The 20,851-nt window shown below is 36.4% G+C and overlaps 1 protein-coding gene across 2 annotated transcripts in view; it reads right to left on the minus strand.

The window, feature by feature from the left end:
• Positions 1 to 3,222: 3,222 nt before the first annotated feature.
• XPO1 (exportin 1) overlaps positions 3,223 to 20,851 on the minus strand; it is a 48,340-nt gene continuing 30,711 nt past the window's right edge. For both annotated transcript variants that reach the window (XM_044264042.1, XM_044264043.1), the window contains exons 7-25: positions 20,062 to 20,243; positions 18,850 to 18,898; positions 18,653 to 18,772; positions 16,875 to 17,003; positions 16,069 to 16,227; positions 14,487 to 14,684; positions 13,228 to 13,366; positions 12,832 to 13,013; positions 12,590 to 12,746; positions 12,332 to 12,495; positions 11,494 to 11,628; positions 11,025 to 11,208; positions 10,618 to 10,724; positions 8,711 to 8,905; positions 7,146 to 7,314; positions 6,342 to 6,476; positions 5,881 to 6,040; positions 5,703 to 5,799; positions 3,223 to 4,281 (exon numbers count right to left, since the gene is read on the minus strand). In XM_044264042.1, coding sequence (XP_044119977.1) covers positions 4,135 to 4,281; positions 5,703 to 5,799; positions 5,881 to 6,040; positions 6,342 to 6,476; positions 7,146 to 7,314; positions 8,711 to 8,905; positions 10,618 to 10,724; positions 11,025 to 11,208; positions 11,494 to 11,628; positions 12,332 to 12,495; positions 12,590 to 12,746; positions 12,832 to 13,013; positions 13,228 to 13,366; positions 14,487 to 14,684; positions 16,069 to 16,227; positions 16,875 to 17,003; positions 18,653 to 18,772; positions 18,850 to 18,898; positions 20,062 to 20,243 — 2,808 coding nt within the window. In that variant the 3' untranslated portion in view covers positions 3,223 to 4,134. The remainder of the gene's footprint in view (positions 4,282 to 5,702; positions 5,800 to 5,880; positions 6,041 to 6,341; positions 6,477 to 7,145; positions 7,315 to 8,710; positions 8,906 to 10,617; positions 10,725 to 11,024; positions 11,209 to 11,493; positions 11,629 to 12,331; positions 12,496 to 12,589; positions 12,747 to 12,831; positions 13,014 to 13,227; positions 13,367 to 14,486; positions 14,685 to 16,068; positions 16,228 to 16,874; positions 17,004 to 18,652; positions 18,773 to 18,849; positions 18,899 to 20,061; positions 20,244 to 20,851) is intronic.

Below are 20,851 nucleotides of genomic sequence, written 5' to 3' on the forward strand. Positions count from 1 at the left end.
GTTCAAAACCGATGTTGGATATAGAGATTATTTTTTAAAATGCTATATATTATAATTAATAAATAGATATACTTCATTTGTTTTTACCTTTTCAAAAACAGATTTTATTTTAGAGCACAAGTGAACAGGGGAAGGAGCAAAGGCGGGGGAGGGGAAGAATCTCAAGCTGACTCCACATTCTGAGTGGACCCCAATCAGGGTTCCATCTCACAACCCTGAGCCGAGGGCAAGAGTCCCAACACTTAACCAACTAAGTCACCCAGGTGCCCCTATTTTTACTTTAAAAAAAAAAAAAAAGAAAGAAAAGCCCTATTGCCGAACGTGGGGCTTATACTCAGGACCCGGAGATCAAGAGTTATGTGACAGAATGAATTATGCTGCTTTTTCAGAGGAATCCTATCCTAACACATCACTGCCAAATCAGACCAATTTCCTCTATGTATTCTAGTATTTCTTTTTCAAACTCCATCCTTGCCTATCTCTGTTGGGATCAAACATGAGATGTCTGTATCATAGGTAAGCCTAACAAATTAACTAGACTGGAGTAAGGAAAAGCCTGTGAAGATTTAACTCCTACTTGGCTTACTTACTGATTTATTTCAAATCTAAGAGGACATCCAAGAGCTATGATTAAGTTCACAAATGGACAAGCAGACATGTCAGTGGCATTGTGGTGCCATCGGAAACTGATATGCCATCAATTGTTAAGATACACTCCAATTTCAGGGAAGCTAGAATCTGAATGAATAAAAATGCACCCTAGAGTTAAGTATGGTGTCAGTCATATTGTCATGTTTATATCTAAATCCTCACAACCATCAGGGGGACATAGCTTTGTGATAGTTTTTCAAGTGACCTACACAAAATTCCCCATTTGATTGTCTAAACCAGGATTCAGACCCACTTAACTATGCAATCCTAGTCTTCCTCCCAATCTGTGACAATTTTGAGACTGACTTGTTCCCAGGAGTTAGAATGCAGTATGCCAAACATGTGAAATGGCCAGTTATCAGTGTGCTCTGCTCTCAAATACCTTCATAAGGGTGTCCCGAATATGACCAATGTACAACCAAGCCAGAAATGCCCACCCTAGATTTAATGTGCTAACACTGTTCTCTCTGGTTTTGGTGAAACTCTTTGCTCAAGTCCCAGAAGCTTCATACATGGGATTGAATTATGGGATAGAATGTATCTGAGGAGAACTTTGTGTAAAGAAAACCTGAATCTGGGGCACCTGGGTGGCTCAGTGGGTTAAGCCGCTGCCTTCGGCTCGGGTCATGATCTCGGAGTCCTGGGATCAAGTCCCGCATTGGGCTCTCTGCTTGGCGGGGAGCCTGCTTCCTCCTCTCTCTCTCTCTGCCTGCGCCTCTGCCTACTTGTGGTCTCTCTCTGTCAGATAAATAAAATTAAAAAAAAAAAAAAGAAAAAGAAAACCTGAATCTGAAGTTTCTAATTCAGTGAATTTATGTATTTTCTTTTAATGTGTTTAGCTTATATAAACTTTGAAGGATTCTTTTAAGCCATAGCTATAATTACCCTTATTCAAGATGTACATTTGTCTTGTGAAGTTCAAAATTTTTATCATTATATATTGTACAGTTATAAATCACATAATTTATTAAAATACATGACAGTAACAGAGTCAGAAAGGGAAATGGAGGTGTTCTACTCTATCATCTTCCATTTCATGATCTAGTAGCTCTACCTCTTACCATCATATCCGTATTTTCCAGAAGTTTATCATCACTTCTGCTTTCATTTCAGTCACAGGACTGCAACCTGGTTATTAAGGGAGGTTGGGAAATGTCGTCATCTAGGGAGCTTAAGAACCCAATTAAAACATACGGATTCAATTATTAACACAAATGAATAAAATATATATTGAGGGACAATTACCAGTTTTTTTTTAACATTGTCCTGAGGCCTGTATACAACGTAAAAAGGAAAAGTAAGTAAATTTACTCTCCGCAGTGGCTGAATCCCAGTTGCCAATCATTTCTAAATTCAAAGCAGACTATCCTGGCTTCCATGCCAAGCCTGGTTTTCTTGCAACATCTAGAACATACCAATAAAACAAGGGGGTAGAGAATGGATGTACTAGAAGATAAGAAAATTGTGTATGATCATTGACAGAAATGGTTGACAGCTACTCAAAAACAACCATATGCATTTCATAGCTAATTCAAAACAGACCAATCAATCTGAATCTAAACTTTTGTCTGATCCAAGAAAACCTCTTTTAAGGGGTTTTGAGGCCCAAACTAGTAAATAACAGGACCAAATCAAAGATTTGAACAAAGCTAAAGTTTGAAACAAAGTTTTCCAATGTTCTTCTTTGAATATATTTCAAGTCTTACCATTTACTGTCCTAGAAAGAAGTTTCACACAGGATTATATTCTACCGAAATAATGGTTTTGCCAAAGCCTATAAAAGTTAGAGAAGTACAGGGACGCCTGAGTGGCTCAGTTGGTTGGACGACTGCCTTCGGCTCAGGGCGTGATCCTGGAGTCCCGGGATCGAGTCCCACATCAGGCTCCCAGCTCCATGGGGAGTCTGCTTCGCTCTCTGACCTTCTCCTCGCTCATGCTCTCTCTCACTGTCTCTCTCAAATAAATAAATAAAAAATCTTAAAAAAAAGAAGTTAGAGAAGTACAGCAATTATACAAAATTGCTGACTCTGCATGACACAAGGCACTTCAAATGCTTGGGTTTTAGTCTAGGTTTATAGGTTAGATTCAATCCTCTGGGAACAGGTTCACCCAAGCTAGTTTCCTTTTTCTATTCCCTTAGTTCTACCCCCTTTCATGTTTTATAGCACATCTACACATTTCCCCCCTTCCTCTTACCTTTCTTAAAGGGTTAAGGCAACTTTCTAAGGGTTATAGTAGACAAAAATACAATTTAGCAAGAATATCTGCACTAGCTTCTTACACCTGGGTTCTCTTTCTATTTAATCTGTTACAGCTAATTCCTAACCAGGAACACCAAGGGAAGATGCTTTTTGATGGCAAATAAAGATCAAAGGATGGTAAACTGCCAAAGGAATTTGTTTCTTGGGAACCAGAGCCATATTCAAGTAACCCAACTGTGCCTTTACTCCCAATAACCGCAGAGGTTATATTTGCATATCAACACTGTCCAACTTCACTTAATGTTACCTAATACTTAAAACACATATAATCACTTTAATGTAGGAATAATTTTGAGCCAATGAAGAAAAATAAATGTAAACCAAGTTTATTTTGCTTTTTAAGTAGTGTTCTTAAAGCACTACAGCTTGGTAAACAATGTAAATTAGTATAAGTCATCTCAAAAGCCAGAGTTTTGTTTTGTTTGTTTTTTAATGAGTTGTTAAAAAGATGCAGCCTATTCTAACAGGATAAATATTTTTAACCATTTCACTTCGAGTTAATGAAGGCTCACAAATGAGCAACACTCCTCATTGAGGAAAACAAAAAGCTGTTGTCGACAAGCGACAGCACACACACACAAAAACAAAAAGAACTGTGTAAAAATAACTAACTGTGTTCCCATATTTTTTTGAAGTCGCTTTACAATGGGATGATATGCACATGATCTTGCTGCAGACTTGCCATACAGACTCGTAACACATGTAGTCTAGACAAACGATTCAGTCCAAGAGGTGCTAACTTTAGACAATGCAGCACTAGAATCCTCTTAACAACGCAATTTGTTTTACTCATTATCTTTTCTTCTAGACTGAAATACAGGCTAGAAAGAAAATGCTCCCTAATTAAAAATTGGTATTGTTTACAGGAAACTGTGTAATTTTGCATTAGAATTTACAAGTATATGTTCAAATTGAATTTGCCTCCTCCCCCCATCCCAGCCACAAAATGGGCATGAAGTAAAATTTTTAAAAATGCCTTAATTTTTAACTTCATGCAAACTAAAGATGACCAAAACAAAAGCTTAAACAATGGAAGGATATTTCACAGAAAATTTCTTATACAAAAAACACATAAGAAAAAGGGCCACTAGGTGACATTTTAATTTACAAATTGGCATCATTTTGGTCGACAAATATCCAGATGCTGTTTTCTTCTGCTAACAAGAGTTGAAGAGGGGGGGGGAACCCAACAACAACAAAAAAACCAGCATGACTTCTGATTTTAATCACACATTTCTTCTGGAATCTCATGTGGATTAAGGATGCCAGGGACAGACATTTGAAGTTTATGTTTCTCTTCCTGAGCCTGTCGAAGGGCTGTTTCTCTTTCTTCCAAAAACAGATCAGATGTATCTTCACCTGCAAACTCCTGTGAAAACAAGATAGTTGAGCTGTTAACATAATAAATTTCAATTTTGGAAAATTACTTTTTGAGGGGTGGAAAAAACAAACAAACAAACCCACAAAATACCCACACAAAAAAAGACAGAATAAGCACCTCCCTGTTTTGTTTACAACGATGATAAAAAAATCTATCCTTCAACTGGCTGGGTTTAAATTATAGTGTATATACATACATTTTTAAAGATTATAGGTATTAGAGAAAGCAAGCGCTCACATGCACAGGGGGAGGAGCAGAGGGAGAGAGACAAATGGACTCTGTGCTAGGCATGGAGCCCGACACCACATGGGGATCAATCCCAGGACCTGGAGATATCATGACCTGATCAAGGGTAAGACCCTTAACTGAGTCACCCTAAATTATAATATACTGATACAATTCTGTTTAGCTGAATTAAAACCAAAGGTGTTAGTTGAGGATAAGAAAGGTTATTAAAAGAGGCACAGTCTGATGTCATATTTATATAATACGCTTCATAAGCCAGGAGATTTAAAAAGCTGTTTCTCCTACAATTAATGATAAAGTTTAGTTACACTATGATAAGACTTTGTAACTGTTTCAGGTAATTCTCATTCTTTGCATTCTCTACCTTACAACTCAGCTAATATATTCACAGTTGAAAAAAGCCTTATTTCTATCTTGGAAGAAAAAAATCTGAGTAATGTACGCGACCAATTCTTAATTGTCAGGTTAACATAATCCATCAAGCACTTGTAAATATTATGTTATTTTAAAATTTCTTCTTTTAATTTTTTAAAAAGAATTTATTTATTTGTCAGAAAGAGAGCCCGAGTGAGCACAAGCAGAATGGCCGCCAGAGGGAGCAGTAGACTCCCCACTGAGCAGGGAGGTTTACCCGAACTTGATCCCAGAACCCTGGAATCATGACCTGAGCCAAATGCAGACACTTAACCGGCTGAACCACCCAGCCCTCCCTACTTCTAAATTTATTTAAAAGAAAATAATTTAAGATTAATCCCTCCTCCCATAAATTTAAATGAAGCATTGTGTAACAACAGCAGTAACAGGTTGATTATCTGCTTATTTCTCTTAGCTCCCTAAATGATTTGTAACAAAATGGGTATGAAATTCCCAAGAGTCTATCTTTCTTTCCCCATATTTCACAATTGAAGAATGGATGTAATCCCAATATTCCAAGACATTTATATCATCTAAAATGAATTATATTAATAACAACTTTCCAAAAACATTTGAAACCCATCTTGTTCTCAACTACAAATTCGTAGTTTTTCACTCTGAATCAGTCTAGGACTAGTAGGCATGAGTATCACTCATTTCGCTTTACCAAAAAAGTGGTTAATTCTACAATACAACAACTAAATCATATTTAGCCTTAATATTTCTCCAAGTGCAAACAAAACACATACCTTTATTTGTACTAGGAAATCCCTAAGATGTTCCTTGAAAGCAGGAATATCCTGATTTAAGCTGAAAAGCCCTGTCACAAAGAGCTTCACTTGAGCACTGCAAATCAAAACACAACAATTAAATAACCACTATTTTTTTAACTGAAAAATGTATGCGGGTATTAAAAAGCATATTTACTCTTGTAGATGAGGGAATGCAGATTTAAGGAGATTTGCCACATATTCCTGAATGAACATCTGGTTGTTAACCGGATTTCCAGGATTTAACGGTGTACTTATTTTTCCTTCTTCAACCAAATTAAACATATATGCAAGTATTGACGCATGCATTGTCAAACCTGTTGATAAAAAGAACATTATTCACTCCAACAGGCAGTAATAACAAATAGAACACTTAACATTTTCATGGCTATAGATTTTTTTTTTTAAAGATTTTATTTTTATTTATTTTTCAGAGAGAGAGAGATCACAAGTAGGCAGAGGGGCAGGCAGAGAGAGAAGAGGAAGCAGGCTCTCCACTGAGCAGAGAGCCCGATATGGGGCTCTATCTCAGGACCCTGAGATCATGACCTGAGCTGAAGGCAGAGGCTTATTAACCCAATAAGCCACCCAGGCACCCCCATGGCTATAAATTCTTACCAGCAGTATGTGAGGTGTCTGTCACAACAGAAAAGATATGCTGAAGAATATCACAAAAATAAGTCTGATAGAAACTCTGAGCTGCAGCTTCTTCTTGTGCAACATTTTGTAAGAGTGTAAAAAGTATCTGTAAGCCTAAAATGTACAGAACACCAACAAAGTTATTACGGACTAGAAACATTCATACAGAATTCCTACTCAAATACTTGGGATTCAAAAGCCATTCTTACCACCCCCCTCCACTAATGACTAACAATTCTTTGCCTAAGTTTTCTTGAGTAATGGGAGTTCAACTAGCAACTATACCTGCTTAGATACAGACTACCAAGTAGTAACTATTACCAACGTTCCACTTTTTCTGAAAGTTTAGTCAATTCTCTCCAAATCAACTCTGAAAACAGCATTACACAAACCAATTTCTATTTAAAAGCTAAATAAAAACATCTCTTGTTAAAGATGTAGTGTTTTATCCTTATTTTGACCCTTACTGGCACCAAGGAAAAGCAGATGAGAAAAAGGACATACTTGTGAGGATGTGGAGACATGATGTCAATCTACTTTCAATTTTACACCTATCTCCTTGTAAAACTTGATCCTGCCTGTGGACTCAACTATGGAAGAGAGTATTCAACTGCTTTTAGGATTTACTTAGACCTACACATGTAAGTGATGCACTCCAATAAAATCCTGACAACAAGTGTTGTTGTCTTTCGAGTATATGACTATACCTACACATCTATTTCTAAGAGCCTGTGGATTGGTAGGGCAAATGAATAAAATGAATGAAAGGACATGTGTATTTACCTGTATCTGCAACGTTCCTCATAGTATGTTTAAAAGCCCAAATAATGGAATCCAAAACAAGTTTAAATTGTGCAGGTGGTATAGCCAGGAATGCTGGGAAACAATGAGAATTGACAGCCTGAAGTAGTAAGAAAAAGTTCGTTCTGTGTTCAGGATATTCTTCAAAGTCCTAAAAACAAATAGTGAGAACAAAATATTTCAATGCCTTGTTATGTTAGGTAAGAAAGAAAAAGTAAATCCTAATTTAGTATAAAGGTTTGGAGTTGTTAGTGGGCCTCATATGACGTGTTGCCTCGTGACTGCAAGGAAACCTGAAGACAATGTAATTTGAGTCCCATTGAAGACGAAATTACCAATTATTACACAAATGAATTACTAAAATGAAGGTCACATTATAAAGAGAATTCCTCAAAACCCACACAAAGAACATCACATTTTCTAGTTACACTGAGACTGTTACTACCATGTTATGAGGGACTTCAAGATCAGTAATACAGATCTGAAAATTTTTTAGCTGCTGTGTAAACCTGTAGACTTTTATCTACACTTTCCCTTCTTGGTTAATGTATCTTCCCATTTCAGGATGCCTGGGTGGTTTAGTCATTAAGCGTCTGCCTTGCCTCATGATCCCAGGGTCCTGGGATTGAGCCCCACATTGGGCTCTATGCTCAGCATGGAGTCTACTTCTCCCTCTCCACTCCCCCTGCGTCTCTGTCAAATAAATGAAATCTTAGGGGGGGAATATATATATATATTTATTTTTATTTTATTTTTTTTTATTTTATTTTTTATTTTTATTTTATATATATATATATATTTATTTATATAAAAAAAATAAATAAAAGCAGGGGAGAAGGTGGTTCCCCACGAAGCAGAGAGCCCCAATGCGGAGCTTGATCCCAGGACAGTGTCACAAAATTTTTAATGCTTAAAATGCAGCAACTTATCACTAAATGCTAGCTGCTATTTTAATGTTACACTCTATCTAATTTACTATTTTGTTAAGGTCTTTTTAAAATTAAAGATTTATTTGCTTGAGGAGGTGGGCAGTGTACTTGGGAGGGGGCAGAGGGAGAGAATCTTTAAGCAGACTCCCCACTAAGTGCAGGGCCTGGAGATGGGGCTTTATCTTAAAACCTGGAGATCGAGACCACCAAGAGTCAAGAAGTTCAACTGACTGAGCCACACAGGTACCCCAAGATCTTTTAAATTATCAATTTTTAAAAAAGTACTTCTGGAGTGCCTGGGTGGCTCAGCTGGTTTAGTGTCTGGCTCAGTCAGTTTAGGGTCCTGGGATTCAGACCCAGTACTGGGCTCCCTGCTCAATGGGGAGTCTGCTTCTCCCGTGACCTCCACCCCTCCCCTGACTCATGCTTGTGCTCTCTCTCAAATAAATAAAATCTTAAACAAACAAACAAAAAGTTAAGTATTTCTCTGGTCTACAAGTTCAAATATTTGAACTCCAGAGCTTAAAACTTATGCTCCTCTCAGAGGTATCATTTATGCTTTTAACTTAAAGGATATATACTACAGAATTTCCCATAATTGAAATGTAAACCACATACCTTATTTATCATATTCAATGTGCATTCAAAAACAGCATCAAATATTTGAGGTATTTCAGCTGTTATATGTCCTCCTAACTTGTTGACAATAATAGCCATAGTACTAAGCACTTCTGGTTCTCTAGCAGCTGGGACATTTCTCTGATAATCAATGAGAACTGCATCCAATAGAGGAGGAACAAAATTTTCAGCTACCTATTTAAAAAAAAATAGAAACTTTTAGGTTTTATTCTATGTACTTGCTAACCATACGAAACAGATCAGTGTTGTATGGACATTTAGACTGAGTATCTGCTTTAAACTGGAAAATCTCCTGTTTTAATTTGGTTTTGGATTTTAAAACTTTTTACCAAAAGAAATCAAGAAACCATAATAGGCTGGGAAGAGCCACAGACATATTCAGAGTTCAAATATGTAATTATAAAGGTAACTTGGGCCCCAAATCAAGTGACTGGCTCCAAATTACTGTGGCAGGACTAGGATTCTAGGGGTACTGCACATGGGATAACTTGCCTAAAGGAATGAAATAGAGTCCTAACCAATGCTATATCAATTCTGTCAATGAATAAGATCTGTAAAAACCAAGCAGCTCATTATCTAATACAGAGTAGACACTCATTCACAATGACTGTTTTTTTTAAACGTAGTGAATGCTACCTGTTAAGTACTTTAATAAATAAAAGTAAAAACTACTTACTATTGTAAAAGGAGTTAGAATTGTACCAGAAAGACCCTGAGTTTCCATGAGTCTCAATAAACAGGGTCCTATTAAAGTGTAACTTACGTGCCTTTAATAGGTTCTTTATGAAGACAAGGACAATAATTACAAATAGTAATTCTTCTAACTAAAGGTTACCAGTATTAGTAGTGTGCTACTATACAAAATAGGCCTAGTAAAATTTTAAGGATAAGCACATTATTTTTCAGATAACCCACTTGTTCTGTTAGACAAGAACTGATTCTCATTTTACTCTTAAAATGCAGCAATTCTTCCCCCACTTAAAGTGGATCATAAAGTCCGAGTTATTTAATTCACTGCCCCAACCCTCAATACAAATCTTTGCTATAAAATGATACTGTCTTCTTGTTATGATTGCAAACACTCCTAAACTTGCCCAAGCTATTGTAATTATGAACTTCACAATTCCTTTCATTCATCTCATCTAATTTCGAATTTGAAGGAAGTTCTGATCTCATAATACATGTGTTCAAAACCTTCCAATATCTGATATGCTGAGAATTCCATAACTGTTTTCTGAACGTGTTCCCTAAAAAGTATCTCCTTATCTGTAGGAACAATACTGAAATTTTAAAGTTATGAAAATAAACAGTACACTTATCAACCACTATTTATTTGCATACAGCAAAGACTAACATGACAGGATTCCTTGTAATATTCCAAGGATGAAAAGAATGAAATGGTAGAATAAATTAAAAATACACACTTAAACAAAGTACTAACACACATTTTCCCAAGTTGAGGCATATATGGAGCCTCATTTAGTTTCTTAAAACTAAAAGAAAGAAGAGTAAAACAGACTTAAAACTTCCACTGGGAAGGCCCTTACTTCCACTACAGAGGCAAACTAATGACAGCTTTGTAAGTTGCTCTGAAGATTCATGAAGAAACACTTACTTCATGAAGAAAAAATTTCATCAGAATGTTTACTATCCATGGGGAAAAAGGGACTCAAGACACTTTGTTACTCATCACTATTGTCCCCTACTAACAGCAATTTCTTAGGAAGATGGTATACATAATAGTATTTTCAAGTATTCAAGGAGTCTGAAAAATAGAGGACACTGCAAGATAATGCCAAACCTACCATTTAAATTACCTTTAAATGAGCTATATGCACATATCAGAGAATACAGCATTCACTTAAAAAGTGTAACATTTCACATACCATCTGTGGATCATTGGATCGGCTCACCCAACCAGATATTAACTTTAAAGTTTCCCTTTTTACTGTTCGCATACTTCTAATCAGCGGTTGCTTTGTAACCATCTCACCTAAAAAACAAAAGCCAGTGAAATCCAACTTGACAACTAAAATTCTACACTGGCAGTTACATGTACTTCAGATATAATAGTTCTGACTTACCACTCAAAAACATAAAGACAAGAGAAAATAAACTAAGAGTAATTTTACAAGGGAAAGATGTAAGCAACTCATTAAAAATAACTGTCTATGGTCATTTGGACATTGGGAGAGTTAACTTAAATCTGTAAGAAATGAATGCTTACACTAAGACTGTGAATGTAGAACTGATTTGTTATTTCACCATTCCACAAAAATTCAGAATCACTTACCATTAGCTTGGATAGCTGCTGAAATATTTTCACTGAGGCACTTGTATACATTAAGCATATCTAAATAAATTCTCCCAAGCTGAATTACAAAGGGATGTCCGACAGCTTTGCAGGCTCTAACATTTGTTTTCAATATGCTACCGAGCTGCTTAACTGTTTCAGGATCTTTAAGTATATCCACATTCTGTGAAGGACAAATAACAAATTTCGTTTATCACATGAAAATTATCTTTGTAATTACTAAAGCAAAAACCACTACCCACACCCTACTCCAAACCACCATCACATTTATAATTAAAAATAGTAAAACAAGAAGTCTTTATACCTACAAGTATAACTAAGTATAGAGTAACAGTCCCAATATACCAACAAAACAAAATACAATTACGGTATAATTTTTACTACTTTTGTAAACAACACTGTCTTCTTGAATTCCATTAGGAGTTGAGAAAAGAAGAGTAAAACTTACTTTGGTTGCCTGCTGGATTATGCTATCCCAAACCTGATTAGGGAGTAGCATATATTTTTCTATCAAATGTTCTTGTACTGTTTGGTCTGTTTGTGCACCAATCATGTACCCGACAGCTTCATAGAATGTATGGACCTATGTAAAAAGGCAGACACTTCACTTCTATGCATAAGGAAAACTACACACAAGCAATTCACATATGTATTAGAACCTATTTTTTGAGTCTGAGAAATAACTTACATTATGCAGGAAAAAAGCCTGTCAAACTTTTGCCTAAATTTCTGCTCCACTATGAAATTTTTAAAATTTTTTAAAAAAGATTTATTATTTATCTGACAGATCACAAGTAGGCAGAGCAGGCAGAGAGAGGAGAAGGCAAGCTCCCTGCTGAGCAGAGAGCCCGATGTGGGGCTCGATCCCAGGACCCTGGGATCATGACCTGAGCCGAAGGCAGAGGCTTTAACCCACAGAATCTTAGACAGGCTCCATCCCCAGTTCGAGCTCTATCTCATCACCCAGAGAGCAGGACTGGGGCCAAAATCAAGAGCTGGATGCTCAACGGCCTGAGCCACTCAGGGGCCCCAATACTGCTTTCTTTCTCTCTCTCTCTTTTTTTAAGATTTTACTTATTTATTTGATAGAGACTGCAAGAGACGGAACACAAGCAGGGGGAATGGAAGAGGGAGAAGCAGACTCTCTGTTGAGCAGGAAGCCCAATGTGGAGCTTGATCCCAGGCCTGGGATCATGACCTGAGCCAAAGGCAGACGCCTAATGACTGAGCCACACACACAGGCACCCCTACTACTCTTCTAAGAAAAGGCTTAGTGTTCTACATACCTGTTGAGGCTGAAGATCACAAATTATAGTGTTGATATTGTTCAAAATTTCATCAATAAATGGCATTACTTCTCCAACCTGAACCTGAACAAAATGCCTGCGGCATTTCTGAGCTATTTTAATGAAAGTATCACAAGCCATGTCTTGGACTCCGTCATGGGTCTCTAAGGAAACAAAAACATTTTTCAAAAATTTTCAAGAAAAATTTTTTGTTTTGTTCAATAAATAGCTAAATAATATATATTAAAGAAGATTTACCATGCATGAATTCAAACAACTTGTTAACTACAGTCTTCAAAAACTTCCAGTGAGCTCTTAAAAACCTTGGATATTGACCTACTATGTACATGATATTTGATGCAATAATAGCTTTATTATCTTTGCCTCTTTTCTGTTCACATAATCCTAATAGATCCTGTAAAATAAGACCAGTTTCAGTCATTTATATTAATACAATATAGTTACCTAACAGTTCCAGTTCATATGTATCACTTGCATACCTTTATAACAGTAACAAGAAAGCGTTTTTCATCCTCTTCATGCATTGCTCCACTAATGGAGCCTATTGCCCAACACAATGTATTCAAATTTTTCCATGACCACTCTGTACCATTCACTTGATTGTGAAGTTTCTCAGTCATTATTCTTTCTGTATCTACATAATCCAGATGAGTAAGATAAACTACAAAGGAAGGGAAAAGGTTCCAAAGGTTCAAATGCAAAACTCTACAATCAAAAAAATTTAGTAATAATAGCACATCAATAAAGGTAGTTATTAACAGATTCAGAAAAGTATAACACATTTCTTTAAATAATATTTTAAAAAAAAAAAAAAAAGTATTTCCACCCCAGAATTATAAGGAGAAAGATTGAATTGACAGTATTTATTCACTCACCTAATGTTTCTCTCATATTCTTATACAAATTAATGGAATCTGTATCCTTCATGAATTCTCTTACAACTTCTCCCTGATCATTTTCTACAACCAATACTTCCTCTGGTTTAGCCATACGACTAACCATCAATAAACGAACCTACTCAACAACAAACAAGAAAAATCTATTACATTTTTGCAATCAGCTACATTGAATGTAGGAAAAAAAGTTTAAGCACTTCACACTTTAGGCCAACATACTCCCCAAACTGTTCCCACAATATAAAAGAATATGAACATTTAAAAAATGTAATTCTAGGGGTGCCTCTGGGTGGCTCAGTCTGTTAATGAACATCTGCTTTCAACTCATGTCCTATTTCTACCGTCCTGGGATTGGTGAATCTGCATCAAACACCCTGCTCAGCAGGGAGTCTCTCCCTCTCTTCCTCTACTCCTCCCCAATGCTTGTGCTCACTTTCTCTCTCAAATAAATAAAATTTTTTAAGTAACTCCACAACAATGGTTTATCTCGAATAAACATATACTATTAAGTTTTTCATCCAGAGAGTGACTAATTCAGTAGATTGGTAGGTGATTTGTATTTCTAACAAACTTATTGGTAGGGCTAATGCAGTCTACTTCTATGGACACACTTTGGAGAACTGTAGTTCTTTTTTTTAAAAGATTTTATTTGTGAGAGAGCGAGCGAGCCAGCATGCACAAGCAGGAAGGAGTAGCAGCAGGCAGGAGAAGCCGACTCCCCTGCCAAGCAAGGAGCCATTCAATGCAAGACTGATGCAGTACTCAATTCCAGGACCCCAGGATCATGACCTGAGCTGAAGGCAGATGCTTAACCGATGAGCCACCCAGGTGTCCTGAAAACTACAGTTCTTAAACTAATCCTTTTCATTCTTCTAGCTTTAAACATAAATGGAGAACTTATTGGATTCTTTTTTTTTTTTTTTTAAAGAGTTTATTTATCTGACAGAGAGAGATCACAAGTAGGCAGTAGAGAGAGAAGGGGAAGCAGGCTCCCCGCTGAGCAGAGAGCCGGATTCAGGGCTCGATCCCAGGACCCTGGAATCACGACCCGAGCCCAAGGCAGAGGCTTTAACCACTGAGCCACCCAGGTGCCCTAAGTTATTGGATTCTTTTTGTAGCTCTTTTATTTGGACATATTGTAAAAGCCTAAATAAAATAAAAATAAAACCCACTACTTTTAGTCTTCAAAATCACAGCAAGGAACAGGTAAAGCACTCAACCACCTACTTTATTATTACCTTGGATAACACGGGCAAATACAGCTGTCTTCTGGGAGGAACATCAAAATGTTGACTTCCAGATAGCAATGGAGAAGCAGATGTAGAGAATGGGCTCTCTCTGTAGAGTTCAGCTGCCAAATGATTCCAGTACTCAAGACAAATCTTAAAGATTTCAGTTTCCTCCACTTCTGATACCAACAACATGTAATGAAGGGCCTACAAAGACGACCAACAGTTTTAAATAATCCTTAGACATTTTCATCCTACCACAGATTGCCTTCCACTTGTTTCTAGAATAAAAATTCACTGTTCATTTTACACAACTTTGAGGTTTCATTATTTATCTAAGACTAGAAATTCTCAAAGAGCAAACTGCTTTCTTCAGAGTCCTAGTCCTAGAACTTTAGAACTTTAAAACTTCATATAGTAGCTGGCCAGTATGTATGTTAAATAAGTTCCCTAAAAAGGTATGGACACTAAAGGACATTTGGTACTAATATTCAAAAGGTGTAAACAATCCAAATTTCCACCAACTCAGGATTGGTTATACAAAGTATTATGTAACCATACAATGGACCATTCATTATTCAGCTCTATAAAGAGATGCAATAATGGTACATGCTGCAACATGAATGAACTCTAAAAACACAGTAAGTGAAAGACACTAATTACAAAAGACCATACACTAGGGGTCAACTTATATGAAAGGTTCAAAACAGATAAAATCCATAGACAGTAAACTAGTGGTTGGCTAGAGGCTGGGAAGAGCAGAATGAGGGACTATTTTTTAATGGGTACATTATTTTGTATAGATGAATGAAAATATTTTAGAATAGAGGACAGCTGACAATACTGTGACTGTCACTGAGATTGTACACTTCCAGGTAGAGTTTTACGTGCATTATACCTCAATTTTCTTTTTTTTTTTTTTAAAGATTTAATTTATTTATTTGACAGACAGAGATTACAAATAGGCAGAGAGGCAGGCAGAGTGGGAGGAGGAAGCAGGCTCCCTGCTGAGCAGAGAGCCCGATGTGGGGCTCGATCCCAGGACCCTGGGATCATGACCTGAGCTGAAGGCAGAGGCTTTAACCCACTGAGCCACCCAGGCGCCCCTATACCTCAATTTTCAAATAGCATCTTTATACTTTTCATCTTAGAAATGTCCGAATACCCTTTAGGAATTTAATTTTGATTATTAACTATTGATTGAGATTATGCAGAACACATAATCAACAAATTCAGCTTGTAATTCAGAATTCACATATTTTTATGCACTGACAATAGGTAGAAGGTATGTCAAAGGTACACTTAAAATTTTTTTTAAAAGATTTTATTTATTTCAGAGTGCATGAGTGCAAAGGAGTTGGGGGAGGGGCAGAGGGAGAAGTAGATTCCCTGCTGAGCCTGACCAATCCTGAGACCACAACAGGAGCCTAACGCAGACATTTAAAGGACTAAGCTGGACTGAACCACCCATGTGCCCCAAAGATACATACATACATTTAAAAAAGTGTAGACATTTTAGAATAAAGGCATTTTTGAAATAGCTTTCATTATACAAAAGAATTTCAGAAGCCAAAGGATCCACAAAGCCTACCTCCATGAGTGTTTCCCTGAGATTTAACCTTTTCTCTATAAGTTGACCATGTTCCTTAAGAAAGGTGCAGAGAAACAAACTGAGATTTTGAATAAAGTTCTGTTCATCATCTTTTCCATTTGAGTATGCAAGTCGAATATTGGTATTTAAAGGAAGCATCTACAAGTTTAAATATGGACCATTAGTCTGCATTCTAAAACCAGTAAAAGATACTACCTTCAAATACTAAGATTTCATCACCTCATTACGAATATTATAAACCACACACTTATTCTTCGATAGAAATCCTTAGTCTGTTTATAGTACTTTTGTATTCTAATTTTTTATTTTTTAAAATGTTACAAATAGTAAGAGTTCCACAATTTATCTTCTCAATTTTTCTCTGTATTAGACTTTTCCTTTGTATCATTAAAAACAAAAATATTCAATTAATTCACTGGAATATAAACAAATACAGTAATGCAGTATTATGGTTAACATTCTAAATAATTTCATCTATACCTAATCAATATTATAAATGAACAATCTCATTTCAGAGGCAAAGTCAGAAGCAGAGCTAATATTAAAACCAGGTTTCCAAGCTTCTAAATTCTATGTAAATAAATTATGACACTCCCAGACTCTTTATTTCAAGGAATTTTCAAAATGTTCACTAAAATCTCTACCTGTTCTTATTTTATGTAATAAATATACAATCACACTGAAGCTAATCTATTATAATTAGTTATACCAAACCGTTCAACTCCAACCCAACTTCTTCTAAGGCACTAAAATTGTTCAGTCAGTTGTTAAGAGTGTTGTATTACCTGTTTTAGCTGCATCATTGTCAGTGTAAATAGCGTTACAAATTGTTCCTCATACTGGCTTACACTTACACCAGCAATCTCAGTGAGGCACTTCAGAGAGACATTTCGAAACATTGGAACATTCAGGAACTATTTTAAAATTAAAAAAAGCAAGCATAAAATTAAATGACATGTCATATTTTACTTGACAAATTAAGAAAATTAAAGGTTTTAACAACAGGGAGTGTAAGGGAAAACACCAGATAAATGGATGGGTATTTTGTTTTGCATGTTAAGATTTTGAAAAAATTTCATTATCCACCTAACAGATAGTAAATGCTGTGGGAGCGAACTATTGCTGCTTCTTCTGATGTGTCTTCAAACAACTAAATACAAAGTCACTTAGTAACTTTCCCAGGAACCATTATAGGACTTTTTTTTTTTTTTAAAGATTTTATTTATTTATTAGAGAGAGAGAGGGTGAGAGAGCAAGCACAGGCAGACAGAATGGCAGGCAAAGGGAGAGGGAGAAGCAGGCTCCCTGCCAAGCAAGGAGCCCGATGTGGGACTCGATCCCAGGACGCTGGGATCATGACCTGAGCCGAAGGCAGCTGCTTAACCAACTGAGCCACCCAGGCGTCCCCCATTATAGGACTTTTAAGAGCATCACGTTTTAACGTAGTCTAAAAAAGACCCAAGATTTGTAACTGCCTAGCCTTTTGTAGATGGGCAAAATGTTAACAAACATGGTAAAACTGGCTCTTTCGTTTTCTACTGCTGAGAAGATATAAAAATGGCATACCATTAGTATATGGCAATTTGGATAAGCATCAAAAACCTTAAGAAATCATGATCTCAGGGTCCTGGGATCGAGCCCCGCATCGGGCTCTCTGCTCAGCAGGGAGCCTGCTTCCTCCTCTCTCTCTGCCTGCCTCTCTGCCTACATGTAATCTGTCTGTCAAATAAATAAACAAAATCTTTAAAAAAAAAAAAAAAACCTTAAGAAAATGGATATGCCCATTGGCCTGATACTTACATGTGTAGAAGTTGTATTATATGTTTCCTTTGTAGTACTACTGACAATAGCGAACAGTTTTATAAACTGTCTACCAATAAAATATCTCTAATATCATATTCACATATTAGAACAGAGTATTACCTCATCAAGGCCTGAACTACAAAATCTCAAATGTTAAGTTATAATGTCTCAATTAAGCATACAAATTTATTCCTTCTATCTGCCAAGAAGGCATCTGGAAAGATAATATAACCAATTGGTAACTGGTCATCTCTCGATGAGCAATTAATTAAGGCTCCATTCCATGTAAGTATTATACCCTACTGCCAAAAAAGGGGAGGGGGGGGCAGGAAAAACCCTGAGGCCTTCCACTTTATAGAAACATCCTTTATTTTATTTTTTTTAATTTGGCAGACAGAGATACTAAGTAGGCAAAGAGGCAGGCAGAGAGAGGAAGGGAAGCAGGCTCCCTGCTGAGCAGAGAGCCTAATGTGGGGCTTCATCTGAGGACCCTGGGATCATGACCTGGGCGGAAGGCAGAGGCTATAAAACATTCTTAAAATCAAATCCCTTAACAGTTGTTCACATGAATTCCTGAGATTTCTGACACCATTCTAAGGAATTATTAGCTGAAACCAAAGAAAAGCTCTTCTGAGCAGTTTCTTAGAAACAACACTGGTTACACCTACAAATGTGTAATGGTTTTCTATAGCAAATGGCATTATAAATGAGTAACATATACAACTATCCAATAATAAGAACTGAGATGTATTCACTATACCTTATAAATTAATGTGCTGATTAACTTGGTCTCAAAAATATATCCCAGTGGAATCCAATTAAGAAATCTGAGCAATGTTTCCAAAGTTGCATGTACAAGTGGAGCATTCTGGGAATTTTCCTGTAACAAAAACACACCTATAAATAATCCTCTTCCTATAATTATCACTTTAAAAAAATGAAATCAAAAGCACTTACCATCACAAACTGACACAGCTGAAAAATTTGTGAGAATTCGTTGCACATGCTAAAAAAAAAAAGTGATCAGTTTAGAAGACACACAGAAATACTGGGATTTACATACTAACAAAATCACAAAAAATTTCACGAATTTAGTAATTAAAAACTTGACTCATTTCTTTTTAAACACAAGTATCAGTAACTTCACCAAAAGCTACAAAGCTGCTAAAGCTATGTGTAGTATCATTCTTTCAAAGTTTACCCATAAAAATGCTATAAAGACCATATTAATTTCATTTTGAGATTTCTGTCATCCTTACTCTAACTTGAAATTTAATCAATTATTTTTTAAAAATTAATTTTTTAAAAAGTAATCTCCACCCACAAAGTGGGGCTTGAACTCATGACCCCAAGATCAAGAGTCACATGCTCCACTAACTGAGCCAGTCAAGTGACTTCGATCAATTTGGTCTTTTAAATCAAGATAGTTGGAACAAAACTCTCCAAACTAAGAGTACAAGAAGCAGTATTTTATATACATATCCCAAATCCTACAATGTGCTTATGTATCAAAACAGAAGCAAAATTATAAATTTTGAAGTCAGTCAGAATATATAAAGGTGAAATACTTCTGCGCCCTAAAGATCAGAAAAAGTTTTTATTACTAAGCAGAGTGGCACATTTCCAAGACACAGGACTGGTAACAATTCAGTTGACATTTGGACCCAAGTCAATTCCTTCATTATTATGTAAGTAGTCACCATATAAAAACAGATCTCAACAGTTTCTGGAACTCCTGACCTATATTCCCTTTGCATAAGATGTATAAAGTTATTTTGCTGTGACAATGAAGTATGACATCCTGTCTTATTAACCACACACACTTTTCAAGCCTCCAGATTTAAATCTGTACCAAAAAACAAAAGTAATTTAACATATTAACAATCGATTTCTCAAAAAATCATAATCAACCTCCAAGTTTAATTTTTCTTTTTAAAGATTTTATTTATTTGACAGACAGCGATCACAAGTAGGCAGAAAGGCAGGCAGAGAGAGAGGGGGAAGCAGGCCCCCTGCTGAGCAGAGAGCCCTATATGGGGCTCGATCCCAGGACCCTGGGATCATGACCTGAGCCGAAAGCAGAGGCTTTAACCCACTGAGCCACCCAGGCACCCCGAAGTTTAATTTCCTTAAATAACTTGAAAATTCTAAAGCAAAATAATTACTTGCCTGTCTTTTAAATGCTTAGCTTTCACTTGAGTTATCTGTCCACTAGAGAAATCAAATACTTCTTCACTCAAGAGTTTGAGAATCACCATATTATTCTGACAGAGACTTTCACTGGTTCTACTTGCTCCAACAATGTCACTGATAAAAGTTGGCCAGTGTTTTGGCCATTCTTGTTTTAGTATCTAAAATAAAATAAGAAAAGTTAATTTCACTTCTCAAGGGCAAAACAAACTTCAAGGAAATTGTGTGATACTAAAAGCAGGAGCAAATAACACCCATTTTTCATTTTCTCCCCCTTAAGAGAGGAAATGTGCCATCCTCTACGGAATAAACTAGGTAAAGTGTAACACAAAGATTTTGGCCTCAAATGCCCAGGACTCCTTCCTGTCAGTTATCCCAGCTGATTGAACTAGTCTGGTTCTTTTTTCTTTTTTTTATTAAATAATCTCTAGACCTAATGTGAGTCTTGAACTCACACTAGAAATCAACAATTGCAAAATCCAACTAAGACAGCCGTGCACCTTGGTCTAGGCCGTACTAATATGCATGCATATCAGTATTAGCCAGATAAAAATGCTTAAATTATCCTCAGTAGACTCAAGATAAAACTCTAAGCAACAAAAGGTGATGCACAGGGAGAGCCATTTTCTTTGGGTGGTATCAGAGCCCTGAAATTTAGCAGCATTTATTTGTATAAATTTGACAGAGAAATAGCATTACAGTGGGAGATGGAATCATCTTTGACCAAAATCTGTCTAATAGACAGTATTAGACTTTCAAGTCTGCACTG

This window comes from Neovison vison, chromosome 8 (genome assembly GCF_020171115.1).
Source record: "Neovison vison isolate M4711 chromosome 8, ASM_NN_V1, whole genome shotgun sequence".
Lineage (NCBI taxonomy): Eukaryota > Metazoa > Chordata > Mammalia > Carnivora > Mustelidae > Neogale > Neogale vison.